This window comes from Bombus pascuorum, unplaced genomic scaffold, assembly GCF_905332965.1.
Source record: "Bombus pascuorum unplaced genomic scaffold, iyBomPasc1.1, whole genome shotgun sequence".
Taxonomy (NCBI): Eukaryota; Metazoa; Arthropoda; class Insecta; order Hymenoptera; family Apidae; genus Bombus; species Bombus pascuorum.
This window is the reverse complement of record NW_026869760.1, coordinates 140663-158978: the sequence shown is the minus strand read 5'-3', so window position 1 is coordinate 158978 and position 18316 is coordinate 140663. Positions and strand designations below refer to the sequence as shown.

The 18316-nt window shown below is 30.7% G+C and overlaps 1 protein-coding gene, 1 long non-coding RNA gene and 1 pseudogene across 2 annotated transcripts; 2 read left to right on the top strand and 1 right to left on the bottom strand.

The window, feature by feature from the left end:
• The first annotated feature begins 3670 nt into the window (after positions 1–3670).
• Positions 3671–5038, top strand: LOC132915921 (locomotion-related protein Hikaru genki-like). The gene is made up of 2 exons (XM_060975687.1): positions 3671–3720; positions 4627–5038. Exons 1-2 carry the CDS (start codon positions 3714–3716, stop codon positions 4917–4919), a joined length of 300 nt encoding a protein of 99 aa, XP_060831670.1. The 5' UTR covers positions 3671–3713; the 3' UTR covers positions 4920–5038.
• Positions 5039–8343: 3305 nt separating this feature from the next.
• Positions 8344–15216, top strand: LOC132915923 (uncharacterized). Its single transcript, XR_009659985.1, has 2 exons — positions 8344–9195; positions 12781–15216. It is a non-coding gene; the product is annotated as an uncharacterized LOC132915923 (long non-coding RNA).
• Positions 15186–17941, bottom strand: LOC132915922 (putative serine protease K12H4.7; annotated as a pseudogene).
• Positions 17942–18316: the final 375 nt, after the last annotated feature.

Sequence of the window (18316 nt, the reverse complement as noted above, 5' to 3'; positions counted from 1 at the left end):
ATATATTTTATTATGTATTTACATATATATTAAGATCTATGTATTTTTGAATGAAATAAGTATGTATAGTAAAAATTACATTAGAGATCCTGTTTACCATTTAATAAATAAGATTTCAATAACTTTCTAGCTATTTTAGGTAGTATAACAATTTTTCAGAAGATTATATGCATTCATCTATTACAGATTATCTATGCTAGCATGAACATGAAAACTTATAGCTTTTTGCAAAATATTTAATGTTTGATTACATATTTTTTTTGTTTTTTTTTTGTTTTTATGTGATTAGTTTTTTATTTTATTTTGGTTATTTTACAATTTGTCCTTGTGGACATTTGGTAAAGTGTTACATCTCGTTGGTGAAGAAAAAAAAATAAAATAAAATAAAAAATAAATATAGCATGTGGGTGGCTACCCCCAGCGGGGTGCCAGCTTCGTTTTTTCTAAGTTATATCTTTTATGTTTTGATTACATATGTAGATAAAAATATAAGCAACAATTTTTCAATAGTAACGGTAACAGGAAAAAAATGAATTAATATATATATTAATTAATATAATTAAATTAATCATTGGTAGAAATTGGTATCAACAAAAATCTATTATATTTACATTTATTGTTTCTAGCCAATATACTAACAATATAACTTTTATATAATATAACTATAATAATTTATTATAATATAACTTTTGGAATATTTAGAATTGGATTTTATTCCAGTTGTTAGTGAGTAATATCCATTTTCCATGTCGTTATTTCGTATAATGTTCTTTTTTAAGTATTTATGACAGTGAAAAGATTTTTCTATGATAGTATTTGCGTTAATACGTGATCATGTTTATGGTTGAAATAATAACGTTCTTTGAAACCGATGGGCTACATATCTGGCTAATGCGTCTGACAGCGACGAATACTCTCATGCGAGTAAACACTAAACGACCCGGTTTTCGGACGAAAAACAATACAGATTGGAATTACTTTGCGTACATAATACACGAAAAAACTGAATCATGGTTGAACGAGAATTTTCAGATAATATATTATCGTTTTCGAATCGGTAAAAAAATTGATGGAAAGCCAATTTGTCTTTTAAACTTATATCGGTATATACACTTACATATGTGGAACGCATAATAATAATATTTTTTAGTGAGTGTTACTGGTGTGCACTTTTCACTCACGAATGAATCCGGCTCGAAGGACCAAATGTTACAACCGTTCGTGGAGAGACGCCGTCGCGAGGGAAACGCGTCCGACGGGAGGCGTAAATTCTCGCTACGATTCGGTTAATCGATGCCGCGAAATAGTCGTTCCCCTTGTTTCGGTTAACGTAACAGGGGTGGTTTCATGAATGAAACCTGTTAACACTGTGTTAACAGGTTGATATATCGTCTATATTCAACAATCACTTATACAATAATACCACGTAAGCCTAATACAAACAATCAAGAAACAATTCCCGGAAAAAATATACCAAATAATAAAATCATACATAAGCAACAGAACCTTCACAGTAAAAATCAAGGACGCACACTCCGAAGCAAAAGACATCAAAGCAGGTGTTCCACAAGGAAGCGTCCTAGGACCCATACTATACACATTATACACGGCCAACATTCCAACAACTACCAATAGCAAAATACTGACATTCGCGGACGACACAGCCGTGCTAGTCAGGCACACTAACCCTGTAACAACAGCCACAATACTACAAGAGCACATCACAAAAATAGAAAAGTGGCTACAGGACAAACAAATCAAAGCTAACCCTGACAAATGCAACCACATTACATTCACATTGAGAAAACAGATAACACCAAACATCTTCCTGAACGGCACGCAAATAACACAAACAAGGCAAGTCAAATACCTTGGACTTCACATAGATACACACTTCACATGGAAACAGCACATCAAATCAATAATAGACAAGATACAGATAGCAAGGAGACAAATGTACTGGCTAACAAGCCGAAAATCCAAACTAAGCACAGAAAACAAACTGAAAATATATAAAATAATCATAAAGCCAATCTGGACATACGGAATTCCACTATGGGGAACAGCAGCAATGAGCCATATAAACAAAATAGAAACAATCCAAGCCAAAATCCTTAGAACAATGGTAAACGCCCCGTGGTACGTTAGAAACGAGGACATAAGGAAAGACCTCGGAATACCAACGGTCAAGGAGGAGATTACCAGATTCGCAACAAGATACAGAACAAGAATAGAAACACACCCGAATCATCTGGCAGCTGAAACGTGCAACACAACAAACATCGTAAGAAGACTAAAAAGGAAACACCCAATAGACCTCATAAAAGATATAACTTAGAAAAAACGAAGCTGGCACCCCGCTGGGGGTAGCCGCCCACATGCTATATTATTTTTTATTTATATTTTTTTTTCTTCATCAACAAGATATAACACTTTACCAAATGTCCGCAAGGACAAATTGTAAAATAACCAAAATAAAATAAAAAAAAAAAAAAAAAAAAAAAAATTTATACAATAATATAAGCGTCACAAAGTATTTGGCGATACGTACAATTAATGTGTTACAGAGAAATTCTACCCGACTTTACGATGTCTCTCGATGAATTCGTTGGATTAAGCGACTTTATTCGTCAGTATGCAGCTCTCGATGTATGCGGTTATACCTTAGAAACTGATTGATTTACGGGTAGAGTGGTTGTTCTACTTGTTGATTGCTTGGACGATCAGAACGAACTGAGTTGAAAGTGATGATGCTGTGTCGGAGGAGAGTTAAGGAAGAGTGTGTCTAACGCACACAATCAGCGGATTTGTTAATGACATGTTTTTGCCGGAAAAGTGAGGTTAATAGATGTTATTTCCATTGGCTACTAAAATCGTCGATGGACTAGGAAGGGTCTTAACTACCCCTTGAAGGGAAGCTGAGAGTAGGTGGCATTGCCCGTGTGCAAAATTAACTTTAAGCGAAATTTTAATTAAGAAGCTACTTTGCTTATAAAATTTTTAAAAAATTACATACCCAAGTATCAAACTCTCGACCAATACGTTCGTCATGTGCACAATGTCCGCGCTATTTTTCTCCGTCAGAGTATCGCGAGAGAAGTTATTGGAAAAATAAACGGTGCCAAGTGAGGCAGTGAGAGAGCCTCATGACGTTTCACAGATAAGTCACCTGTCAGATTCGATTCGTACAATTTATTTATCGGATTTTTACAAATGTCTCTATTCTATATTAGATAGATACTATTCCATACTTGGTCAAACAATGTGAGACAACAAGTAAAACCAAGGAATTCTTTGTTTGCTCTTAGAACCACGAGCGTGTGGTCGACCAGAACAGCCTCCGAATTCCACGATGACGGTGACCACAACAACAGATCGGAATTCCGGAAGCGCATATGAAGTTGGCGCGACGGTGGATTACACTTGTAACGCCGGCAGCCTTCTTATAGGACCGTCGACTCGTACATGCCTCGATACTGGCTTCTACAACGAGTTTCCACCGGTGTGCAAAAGTAAGAGAGCAAGAATTAGACACAGAGGCCACTCGGTGAACCATACACGATCGTCCTATCGATGTTAAATTCAACATTCTGCTCGTTTCAGGCATCGAGTGCGGTTATCCAGCGAACATAAAACACGGAGGTTACACACTTATCAACAATAACGTTAGTTATCTCAGTCAGGTGCTTTATTCCTGCGATGAAGGATACGAGATGACTGGTAAGAATTTATCGTGGCGTTAGCCATTATTTCTCATTGATAAATGGCTATCGTTTGTGGGTAATATCGTTTGATACCTGTGTTGAAACGCTTCGCCAACGAGCATTTTGAAGGAAATTGGTAAGAATATTAGTTGGTGTTGGATCCTGATGACATCATCTTTCTGATTGTTTATTGATCCTCTCGTTGCGGCTTGATTTTGTTCCTGATTCTAGAATCGTTTAAATTGGTTTATCATTTTTAGAGATTTATGGTAGAGATTGAAATTAATCTGATTGAAGATAAGCTTTGAATGCGTGCATGATTTTAATATGAGAATTTTTATGTTGCACAACTGACAAATTCCTGTGTCAGTTGCACTGTGTAGTGTTTATTCATGAAAATGAATAAATAGTGTAATAACGTAATGCAATGAATCTTTTCCTTTTTTTCTCCCCATGTTGCGAATCATCTACACAAGCGTTTCATGCGACCGTAAGCGATAAAAGTAAAAAGAAAATCATGGAGTACATTCAGTTTAAGCAGATATAAATATAAATATGTACGCATGTACATTTTCCAAGATACTCATCGATACATTATAATAATATATTATGATCAGATTTTTATACTTTCTCTCTAAGATTTCTAATTTGAGATTAAAACAAAATATTTTCGATTTTTATGAGACATTAAATGCTACAATATTTATTAATGAAACACCGATATAGTAGTAATAAAGCCAAAATGTTGTATAAAACAATTTTATAAAACGGTTTTATAAAAAATAATATAGAAGGATATGTATAACTTATATAAATAGACTTTTCATTTTTAGTTTAACGCTACATAGACATTGTTTACAGCTTATTAATAAATTATAATGGATTAGTAATTTGCAGAAGAAACAATTTGTTCCGATTACAGGTCGTGCAAGACTGACATGCGATATCGATGAGCGCTGGAACGGACCGCCACCACGTTGCGAGCCAATTCTGTGCGATCCTCCTGCTCCTGTTCCACATAGTTATATTCAAATCGATGAAGTCGACGAGACCGAGACAGTACCATCGAAAACGAACTTCAGTCGAAGTCTTCTCGTAGGCAGTATCGTTACATACACTTGCGAGAAGGGTTATAGACTTTCTGGCTTCCGACAAATATTATGCTTGCCTACTGGCTTATATGATCATGTCGCACCCACTTGTACGGGTATGTGATTTAATTATTTTTATGGAATAAATACAAATTTAATTATTTCTTTAGAAAGAGAAGCAAGTCATTTTTCGTGATAGTGTTTGCAATCTTCAAATACGAGGATAATTTAATTTCATAATTAATTATTGAATCTTTATTAATGTAAATGATATAATATGAGAATATTCAAAGGTTATTTTTCAATCCAATTCATGAGATATTTATTTTATACTTGGAACTTAAATTCATTTATGCATATAACTGTTATGCGCGTAGCAACTCAAAGAATTAATAAGTAATTCATAATTGTTTTAATATATACATATATAAATTTCAAAATGAATTCTGATTTACAACAGTATTGTTTTCAACCAAATTCTACTTAACTATTGTGTACCTTCTGTACCTGACTGTTATATGTGTGTGTCCGTGCGTGTGTGTGTATAAAAATAGTATAATACATATACTATTAATATAATATAAATGCTTATATATTAAAATATTATTTTAAACTAAATCACATATAATACGTATGAAATCTGTATTATAATATATCTGCAATAACTGTAGTTGCAATAATTGCAATAATTAATTTCAGTAATTTCAATAACGATATATGTAGATTATCATTTACATTTAATTTTTTGTTGAAATCGCAAACAATAATCTTTTGTCGTATTGACCTCTTAAGGACTCTTGACCTCTTACTCTACAAAATTCAATCAAAAATGTACTCAATTTTTTCGTTATCAATTTAAAACTATATTAATACGCTAATATATCATAATTAGAATTACAAAAAGGCTCTTTTCACTTAAACCAATACAGGAGGTCTAAGATAACTTGGGATAAAAGAAATTTTACATATGATTGGAAACTGGGAATTTATATATTCCTAAGGGATTATGTGAATACATAATAATAATAATCATTAAATTTTCTTTAACAGAACCTATGTGAATGATTAGAATTACAAGAGAATCAACGTCTCCAAAATTTCTTTATTACAGAAGAACCACGTACCACCGTGACTGTGTCTTCGATGGCAACCTACTTATTTAAAAGACTGATTTTCTCGTCCTTACCATTGACTGACTATCAATTACCGTAAATATTCAAATATACGTAGCGTAGATGCATGTTACATTGTTCCCATTTTGACTTTTAGATTCTTGTGTCATGAAACATGTTATATTGGTAATCATCTGATTCTCTTGTTATCTGCAATTTAAAAATTGTATTGCCTTCGACTTCTCTAACAGGCATTATTTCTTGGACAGACTATGCATAACTGTAGCTTCTATATACATACAATACATTCGCTCTTTGACCCTACGTGTATATATTGTATCGCTTACTCTACATTTGTTTAAACTTTCTTTATTCTTTCATCTGTCTTCTTGCCTATTTTCTTCTTATCTAAACTCGCGTTTCGTAGCTCCCTCGAAATATTGTAATTTGTAATTCATTCCGGGTGTTGTAATTAGTGTAACAAAGAGTTGTTACGTAAACAGTCTTTGCAGAAGAAAACGTGTAAGAATCAATAACCTCCGAGCCCTCTTAATTTCGATTATATTTTTGTTTTTAATATTGTCGACTGGTAATATTATAAATGTTGTTTCTATGCAGCATGCTGTAAAACATTACATTTTAAGTGAAAAAATACAACGTTACTAGACCAAGATATCTTCTGGAAAATTTCCATCTATATCTAAAATACGCTTTTACGATGTGCATTGTGAATTATTTTGGATGCATATTAAAAGTTTACAACGAACTACGCTCCAGGTTTTGGTTGATAAAAGAAATATTGTAGAATCTTTGTTATTCGAAAGATTGGAAATTTTTGAATTCATGGAAACGCAATATATTTGTCCTCTTAGTTTCATACATTTTAGAAACATAGGAATCGCAGTTTCTTTTTGAATGGAGTTTTAATGCAAACGTTAGTTTTTATAGACATTGAAATCATTGAAATTTCGAATCTGCACAACATTATAATATAGAACATTATATTACCATTGAATTCGTATAAAGTAATCTGGTTTTGAAAAAAAAAAAGGAAAGAAAAAGAGCAAAAAATGCGTTATAAAAAAATTACGTACCTTATAGAATGATTTAACACGAATTCTTAACAGAAATTCAAATGAGAGGTTCTATTGCATCTTTTATCAAAACATGAATTATTTTGTTTGATTAAAAAATTGACATAAGACGTACATATGATTTTTGCGTTAGAAAATGTAGAACAAGATTTTTGTAAATTTTTGTTATAAGAGAATACAATTATAAGAAACGGCAAAATGATCGACCCTTTCGAAGGTGATTAACACTTTCTAAATTGAAAGTCCATGTTTGTTAATCAAACCATATATGTTCCTAATTATATTCATTACAATTCTTTAAAATTGATATTACTAACATGATCTATTCTTTTCAAAAAGCATAATAATTTAAAAAGTTCTCTGCATCTTTCATTACGTCAAAGATAATTTATTAATGAGATCGCGTACGATATTCTTTTTTTCTCAAGAGAACAAATTATTGTAGATTATTTTCCGTGACGAAAGGGTTAGAAATTTAAAATTAGACAAACTTGTCTACATGGGACATTCAAACTAATCCTTTCATTGCTGTTAATTACCTATTTACCTACACGATATACATATAAAAAAATTATAATTAACTATAACATCGAAAATTACAAATTTTAAAGTATAATATAACATTTACCTCAATATTTACATTGTATAATTTAAAAAGTTAACAAATCCATTTATACACCACTGCGTTTCATAATTATAAAACCATCCAAAAACTTTCAATTTTTATGTGTCATATTATAATTTTTATATTTCGTCATAATGTCATATTTCAATAAGCTTAATTGTTCGATTTTGAACTTTCGAATATAATTCTAATTTATTTGTATAAGAATTGAAGAGTTTAGAATGGTTTTATAGTTATGGGACGCAGTGTATATAGTGTCTAAAATACTCACTTTTCTTTAACAATATATTTGCCATGAAGATTCAATTATTACATACATTAACAGATGAAGATTTACATTTAAAAATTATCTCAGCAACGAAAGGGTTAATCCAAACAATCATAATAAAACAATCATTCAAGGGAAGAGAAAAAATATCAACATTAACCCTTTGTGGTCGTATGTTTATTCTCAGCTACCAAAAAGAAAAAGAACCGTTCTAATTGTATAATAATATTAACTTTTCATATTGACAACATATTTCATTTCGAAGATACACCCTAATAGGATTCTGCAAATTAATACAATTAAATATTTTCTTATCTTGAATTATTTGATAAAGGATGCTCCAAAATGCTCCAAATGCAAAAAGAAAACTGAATGATATAATACATATATATATATATATATATATATATATATATATATATATATATATATACAGTAAACTGCGAATTTTTATGCAAATGCATATTTTGCATATATTTTTTACATATATCAATATAATTAAAAAGAAATAAAATCAAGACATATTTGTTTCATCTATTAAGTGTTATAATGAGCACAGTATTTGGATTATTTTTTATATATTTTCGCACATTATTTCGCACATTCTATAAATTTTTACGCCCTCGAATTTGCAATTTAATTACCAGTATCTGTTCAATGAAAATTAATTCCAACTAGCACGGTGCCCATATCTCGGCTGAATAAGATCGCAAAGGGTTAAAAAAGAAATAGTAACGTCCGCAAAAAAAGAAATAATTTTAAAAAGTGGAAAAAATAAAAGAAAAAAAAAAAGAAAAAAAAAGGAAAAGATTGATCGGAGGAAACTAGGTAACGATCAAGAAATAACAATTAACACTGAGCCCATTTGCGTTGCGGTGGCTAGCGGCAGTGGCAGCGTCAGAGGAAGGCGTCGCAGGGGGCTTGGCGGGATTGGTGCGTTGAGGGGTGGCGGTAGTGGTGGCCTTGGAAGGGGTGACACCGGGATGCCCTCGCGTTGGTATACGCTACTGGCGCTGCCCTTCCCCGACCAGCACCTGGGGCGCCGCGACTTGACGGCTCGCCGCGGCACCGATCATCCTTATTCCTTCGGCCTCTCGGCGGCCCATCGCGCTGGATACCTTTCCAACCCTGTCCTTTAAGATTATCAAACAATTACTTCCTATATAGTCTATATATATACATATATAGTCCACCATTATCGCCTTCACCCTCCACGCAACCACCGCCCACCACTACATCAACCATCACCACGTACCACTACAACCGCCATGCGCCACCCTCGCGAGTGATTACTAGTCAAGGTAAACGAGCAACGTTTATAATGAGCACCCATATATAGCGATAGCTCGTTCACCACCGCTCACCACGATTACCACGTATTTTTAAAGCTTCTCCTCTTCTTCCGGACGCACACAGGTCAATGCAGCGTTCACGCACTTTCTTCCCCCCAAGTAGCTTCATCTATGTGTACTGTTCTCTTAGCACATCGTTTAAATAGGATTGGGCACTATCCTTTTCGTTAATGGAAGAGATTCGATTTAAGGGAAGAATATACGTATAGTGAGAAGTTTAGAGTTTGATGGGATGAAGTGTTCTATGAAAAAATTTGCTCAGTTTCTGAAAATTATTTGTCTCTGAATTAAGATAACTTGCCCATCGATTAATAATGGTTCGTGATTTAAATAAATAAAGGAAAAGTAATTGCTAGATAGCTTAATAAGACGAAGTAATCGCAAATAAACGAGTAATTAGCGGAAGAAATATAATAATATTTTGTTGACTGTTAAACATAACTCAATTCGCATGAAAAGTTGTTCTAAACTGATATTCGCACTGATTTTTTATTAACTCTTTAACGTTCAAATCTTGTTGTCGAGGGACGTTATACACCATCGCTCAAAAGTCATAAAACAGTTATTATATTAGCTCAAAATTGGAAAAAATTAAATATATAATAAAGACATCAAGAAATAGTATTTGTACAGTGAAGAAATTATACACTACTAATATACATAATGATTTTATTAAAACAGGCTTGTAATTGAAAATTCATGATCTATAACAAATACCAACATTTTATTAAAAATACGAGATGTCCTAACACTTTTGAACAAGGGCGTTCAAGAGATAGTTTCGATTCGATAATATCAATGTTTAAATCAAATAAACCGGCACGTGATCAACCTATTGACTCCATTCGTCAATTATACGGACTTGAGCAAACTGGATGTTTCTACTTGTTTGCTGGTTTATGTTATAGGTTTGCACAAACTAGATATTTCCACTATATGTCAATTTATGCAATATAGAAATATATATCTTTTGTTTCCTTTTTTGTTTTTAATTTAATTTTAAATAGAATTTGTCGTTACATTTAAGTTAGATTATATATTTTGTTAGTGTATTAATACCTAATTCTAAGGTTTTAACTTTTCAACTTGAAATGTCGCTGTAATTCCATATTTTATTTCCCACTATGTTCCCTCTGTTCAATACATGTGAATTGTTTCAACAATTTAGTACTAATGCACATATTCAACTGTTTTCGAACTTTCATTTAATTATTTGTATTTCGATATTTCATTGGTCGTAAAAATACTTCCTGTTGTTATATTTGTTATAACTCTTCTATTACTTCGGGTTAAAAACGTGGAGCATCATTAAATTGTCAGATAACTTTAATTAACTGATATTTATAGGCTTAAATAATAAGAAATAATAGCATGATATAATTATGACTGAATACGATAAAACTGAATGTATAAAATTCCAGCGACATTCAAAATTACCATACCCATTGAGACTGAATAACCTTTTTAAAATTGGACCAAATGATTTGGATTTTTTTTAAAAATTAGGAAGATTATTTTACTAGATCAAGTATAAAAAAATTTTTTGAAAAAACTACAACTGGTCGGAATCGCCAAGAAAGAAAGTAAACATTATATTTTCCGCAACTTCTTTGTCTGAGCTTGTAATGAAAATTTAAACGATACATTTTAGACATTTATATCAGTTACATACATGCTGAAAATTTCATCGAAATCGGTTAACGTTGCTATGAGCTGCAAACGTTTAAAGATGGTGAAAAATGGCCTAAAATTTACGTCTTTCGGTGCCTGTCGCTTGTTTTCGCGACAACCAATTTTAATAAAATTTTCGGCATATATGTACATGTATAACTGATAGAAATGTTCGAAATGTTGTTTAAAGTTTCATTACAATTCCAAGAAAAAATTTTAGGAAATGCGATCCTTACTTTTTTTCTTGACGATTCCAACCAATTGCAATTTTTTTAGAACTTTTTTTATACGTCATCTAGTAAACTAATCCTCCTAACTTATCAAAAATATTCAAACCGTGCGGTCCTATTTTTAAGCAGTTATTCAGTTTTAAAGAGTGTTACAACAATTTTGGAAGTTACTGTAAATATAGAACTTTAAATTGACAACTAAACATATTTGTATAATCTCAACAAATTAAAATTTACTATCTCTGTATTCACAATTATATCTGTGTATATTAAAATTTATTTAATAGCATAGTTTGATAATGTTTCATAAAGTTTCTGGTTGTACAATAAGCTATGCTGAAGGAAAAATGCGATGATTACTAGAAAATGGCTCACTATATATAGTAAAATAATTTTAATAAAAATCACAAGAGATTTAAATTATAATAAACTCCTAATATATCTATATCTAACTATTTGGTGCTCCTTCCATCTTCAAATTGGTGATGGTATTGCTAATGATTTCACTACAAATTGCTTCAATTACACTTCGCTAAATTATGTTTCCCAAACAAACATACATAATACAAAATGAAACAATCGATTTGGCTTCAGTTTCTCAACTAAAGTGTTATAATAAAAACCAGAAATATTTGAATAAGAATTTTCTATAAAGAACAATCTAAATATCTGAAAGCCAAATCGACAATACAACAAACCGCATATATATCTTGCTTACTGTATATGTTCCTAAGAAGAAAGAAGGAAGATCATAAATTATTAATTAGAAATACACTATGGGTCTAAAGCGAATGAAATCAGCGAGATTCTAAATTCAAAATAAAAATAACAAAATTACATCGAAGCATTTATTTTCGAAAAAATGTATATGTGTTACTTTTCAAGTACATATATATTTGCTTCATTCCCAGCTATACAGGAATAAATAATCGACAAGAGACTATTTTACGTATAAAAATGTAAAATACAAATTTTTCGTTTGAAGCTTCCTTTTGAAGAAAATAAAGTTTGATCCTATTCGGTCAAAAAATCGCATATTCAACAAACTTTCAAATTTTATTTTCTTGAAAATTAAACTCTAAGCGAATAAATCTTATTCTATATTTTCGGGTCGAAAAAATTTAATTTATTTTCGTATGTAGAATAACATCCTGTCAATTCCTTACTCCTACCCAGTCGAAAATCAATCAAATACATGAATACCTATGTGATAAGTTTCCAAACACGATTTTCTATAAAATGAAATCTTCGACGCAATTTCGATTTAACGACGACGATTTTCTGATTTAACAAAATTTTTCTACCGATAAATTTCTAGTTTCGCAATTCACTAAAAAAATAAATATGATATTTATAACCGAAAAAACTTCGTGCCTGTTGAAATTAACATTTCACACGATGATGATTATCTGATTTAACAAAACATTTCTACCGATAAGACATTAGTTTTCTAGAAAACTACTTCTGTACATCAATTTAACAAATTACCATTCAATAGTCTTATTCGACTAATGTTCTATATAAAATAGAAAAATTGTACAACTTATCATTTTGTCAACCTACAGATATTACCAGTAAATCATTATGCATAAAGTTGAAATAATAATAAATATTTGTTAAACTATTCACACAGAAATCGCGGTAGAAGCAGCAAGCATTACCGACACCGTGCATCTCCAGATTGCAATACCGTGGCCAGCTTTGGAAGCAGTTCCTCTGAGAGTCGAGGAGGACTGAATCGATATTACCGTCAAGCTTGGGAAAATCTGCATGAGACGGCCGGTCATAAGACCAATCATCCTCCTCTTCGTCGCAAGGAGACCCTGGATGAACCAGGATACCGAGAAAATTACCGTGGCAACAACACCGAGAGAGATGGTTCAGAATTAGTTGTGAGCGATGTAGCCACGTACCCGTCTAACAAGCACGCCAGCATTTCTGACAAGAAACGCCATCATCATCATCATCATCATCACCACGGTAACTCTACGCCCGAGTGGAGGCAGTCTCAGTCTCATCACAGATACTAAACATAAAATCGGTTACCTAGAACCGCTTATTTTTTTGAGATTTTCGGTGAATCGATTATTGTGACGAGTCGCGATTAGATCACGAGCAAGTTGTATTTTTTATGCTGTATGCATATTTTATAAATGGTGACGCACTGGAAGATGGTGACTTTATGTTAGGAAATACGTACAAAATGTAAGGTAAATTTCTTTCAATATAGAGTTTTAATTTCAGCAAATGTATTTTTGATTATTTGTTGAATGTGAAAGATATAATTAATTGAATGTTTATTTGGTAATATTTGGATTTAAAAATATTTGTACAGACAAATTTGTTTACATAAATGAAATACTTCTTGTGTATGTGTATTTTTATATATAAGAACATCTCTTTTTTATTTCTTCAATACAGTAATATGTGAATTTTATATATTGATCTGATTCTTTAAGAAAAAAATTGATGAATTCATACATTGCTTTAATTTCAATTTTAATTTCTAAATAACTTTATTTTTTATAGAAAAGCACATCTATCTCAAAATCTTTTGAGGTGGATCGTTGACATTTTCTATAATATTCTAGATCTAAATTACACATATACATTTTGAAACATGTATAAAATCTTGTGTTTAAAATTCAACTAACTGTTTCTAGTAATTCAGCTAATTCTAAGTTAGAATATCAAAAATGTATATTGTTTTCCATTTACAATTCAAAGTTTACTTAGAAGAATGTATATTTAACATGAATTATAAATCTTTGTCCCAAATTTTTTCAAGAAATATGTATATGTATATCTAATATTCTTAGAACAATATTTTGTAGTCATTTGACGAAGAAATTAGTAAAATAAAATATTACCAAATGCATATATATCATAACAAACGTTTGACAAATATTTAAAATCATTTTTTTTAGAAATAAAGTTTCATGTGAATAAATTTTCTTATATTTCATCTTCTTTTTAGCATTAAATCACCATCCATCCATGTATTCTGCTATATCATTTATGAAATAATTTGTAACTCCATTTAAAATGGAAACTTAAAAGAACATGGTGAACAATTCAAACGTTGCGTAGGAGAATTTTTAAGCGTGATTCATAGATAGAAAAACTAATTCATCCTACATTTATTGTTCTGTTATACAGTAAATTATTTACGACTACCTTGTTACGTAATGTAAATACCGTATACTGCAGTAGCGTAAGTCAAAGATGAAAGTTGTGAATGTAGGAGGATCACGAGTTGATCGAAGGATATGCCAAAAAAATGAGAGAGTAATATATGTATATGTATAATTACTGATCAAACGAATTCTAATAATTTTTAAACGAATTCTATACAAACTATTATAAGAATGTTCGATTATAATAGGATTGACAATATTTTATGAAAATCATACGCATACTCGGTTGATCAATATCTGTAATGGGCACCTTGGCCTCGCCTTAAAGGAATCGAACAAACTCATAACGAAACGATATTCGAAGATGGTACCGTTAAGGAAAGGCCGACGCTATACATATCAGAATCAAAATTCATTTAGTTATGGTGCTCATTTTAAGACACTTTGCACTTATTCAAATTCATGTCGGATCTGTTTTTGCAGATTTTAAAACACCTTAATTAATTATTTGTGTTTAGTATTATTTTAACCAGTTGAACATCTTTTCTCATGCTTGTCAAGAATAGAACATATATAATTAATAGATATGTATTTAATCATTGACTGACGTAAGATATTCGTAGTAAGTTTGTACATGTATTTATTTAATACTTCAGTAATCTACAAAAAATTGTAATAGTGCCATTATAGGCAAACTTGTTTAATTGTATCTATACATGCATTCTAGTTGTTTAAACATAAACACAGAATGGTGAACACTCGTGTATCTTCAGTAACTTGTTATGTACGTACATAGTTAGTTTTAGTCTTAGTTATGCACGAATTGTTTCAACTAAAAATATTTATGTATCATAATTGTTTCACAGAAGTTCATAAAGGAAAATACAAATTGTTCAAAAAGTTAATAAGATAAATTTAATTCTTTTAATACATCATTTTTGTTTAAAAAAATAAAAAACTACTTATCATAAAGTAGTTAAATGTAGCACACACAGCGTTAAAAATATCATATTTAATTATGCAGCCATTCATCTATTAAGTGTCCAACCTCAACTCTGGCAGCTTTCAACTGAAGTGGATCATTTTTGGAAGGAGGATACATGTTGGCACAATGAGCAATACCTATGGTCATAATAATAAATAAATTTTTTGTATTACACGAAAAATGAAAAATTTCAATTAATATGTACACACCATCAATATAAATGACAGGTATTTGCGGATTTGCTGATTTTGTAATTCCCGAAACATGCCAAGGATCAATTGATCCATGTACAAATACTACATTTGTAGTCTTTAAATCTAATCCTCCATACAGAATATTTGTTCTATTCACTGCCGAATTCAGCAAATGAATATTGTACCTGTTAGAATACGGAAATGTTATAATTTTATAGCTAATGATTTATCATAATTGAGAAATGTATTTATCGTAATTTTAAATAAACCTTGGGCCAAATATATCAATGCATTGTTGCACAAAGAAATCTACTGGGAAAGTTTCACTAAATAATTTTGGGCGTGCTGTCGAAGTTTGAAAGAATCCAAATTCTGTACACGTTTGGTACGTCCATTGACGTCCTACAAGAAATATATTTTAAAATACAATAAATAAAAATTAAAACAGCAATAGTATAAGTAAAAAAATACATTATCCCCTTCTGCTTCTTCGCTAGCCCATGTTATGTTCCGAAGTTTATGAATCATTTTATTATACATATAATCCAAACACTTTTTTTCTGATGCTTGTAATATTTTAGTGCTCAAAATTGCAAGTCTGTCAATAGCAATACCCAATGTTTCGTTCGTTAATATGTCGCAGGCACTATCGATAGTTAAATTAGCCATTGCGGAATTATTACGATTGTCTTTATTGTACTGTACAATACCAGCAAAGATGCTTGCTATTGTTTCATACAAATTCGAAATATCATTACGTTTGGTATGTTCGTTGATTGGATCACATAAACTATAAGTAAAAATAATTTTTCAATAATGATATAGTTGATTTGTAAATGAAGAATTTTACTTTTACTTACATAAATTTTTTAGCTATTCCTTGTTGACCGATAGGACGATGTAACATTATATGAAATTGTTTGTTTGCTTCTAGTATTGCATTTACACATGCTTCAGAATATTCTTTGAGGGCATTTTCAACAACAACAAAGTATTCTATAAAGTATAATTATTAATATAAAACACTTCTGTTTTAAATAAAATATTTTTTATATTTAAGTGTATCTTATATTTACCCTGAAAATCAATTTCTGCTAATAAAGGACCACTAGCAGAAACAGCCCCGTGTACTAAATGAGGATATTTATTACGCAATCAAGCAGCTAATGATCCAGCATATGATCCTCCAAATGCAATCCATTTAGTACCAGCTGGTAACTTGTAATTAATATTCATGGATTCTATAAAGTAAGCCAAATCTGCAAGTGCCTGTTGCGATGAAAGATACATTAAATTTTTCACGCCGAGATCCCTGCAGATAACAAAAACGTAACATTATAACTTAAAATGTATCAATTATATATTTTATAAACAATGTTACATACGAAGTAGGATGACTTTGTCCATAAAAGCGGTGTTCCACTTGAAAACATAGCGCCCCAAATTGCTTAGCATATTCGATCCATTGACCTTCTGCCATCCATTTAGCATTTGCTGCAGCTTCACCACTTATCATCAAAAATACTGGACCACCTTTCTTATAGTGCTCTCCAACCTAACCCCAACCTAACGTTTACGAAATATCTCTGAAAAAATAATAAAAAGATTTATATTATAAAATAAAAATTAAGAAATATTTAATATATTCTTATTACCTGTTGCCAAACACGCGCATCAGTTGGATCAAAGTGATCTAGAAACTGTGTAAACCATTCAGCACTTGGAAGTTCATGATCTTCAGATAAAATTGGAGCACCTAGATTACCATATTTGCTTCGACCCCTCATAAAAGTCTCCCATGATATACTATTATTTATAAAATTAACGAAGAATAATAATAGTAGTAAACGGTTCATAGTATCCTAGGTTTGGATAAACTATAAAATATGCATTCTGAAAAAATAAAAACTAAATTTATTATTTATATTACACATAAAAAATTAATATATTACGAATATTATTTTATCAATTTTATTCTCTAATAAATTAAAACATAACGATAACATAGTTAATACTACCTTTTTAAAATACAAGTTGTCTTACATTTATTATTTACAGAAATGATATTTTTAAAATTAGTTCTTATAATATAGGCACTAATATTATTCTTGTACAAATTTACACGTGTTTTTTATATATGAGTACTACAATTTATTAACTTGAAACCATGCTTGGAACAAAATTCCAATCTTTCCAACATGATAAAACTAAAAGAATATAAATATAAAAAGCAGAGGAATGTACTTACAAATTTTATAGTAATGATAAGTTGTTCTTTCCTGTTTAGAGCTTCTTTTTCTTTATAGTACTTATTGAATAATTTACTTAGTTCGTTTTAATATATACAATATTTAGAGAAAACATTATAATTTGTAACCTTGATGTAATGAACAATTTTGCTGCTTTGCAAAGGCACTATATGTGTATTGTTAACTTGACTTGTAGCAGCTTGTAGTACGTGCAGTCTAATATATATATATATATTATATGTATAGCTGATATAGTATGTGCATTTTTTGTATAGCGCCCCCTATAAAACGGTTTATTACAATAAATATATATATATGTATATCATATACACGAGTGTAAGTTAGCAAATAAAAGTGCATAAATCATTTTACGAAAATAGTTCGTGAAAAAAAGACAGATACAAAAGTTCCAGATAACATTACCAAAAATGGCTCTAAATATATGAAAACATTTTAGATTTTAAATAAATGATACATGTAGTTAAAATACATATTATCAATGTAAACTTTGTAGTGTTAATTGTTAACGTAACTCGTAAGTACACTTATTTGTCTTGTATTACTTTTTGTTGTACTGGATATTAATTAGATTAAATATGTTATA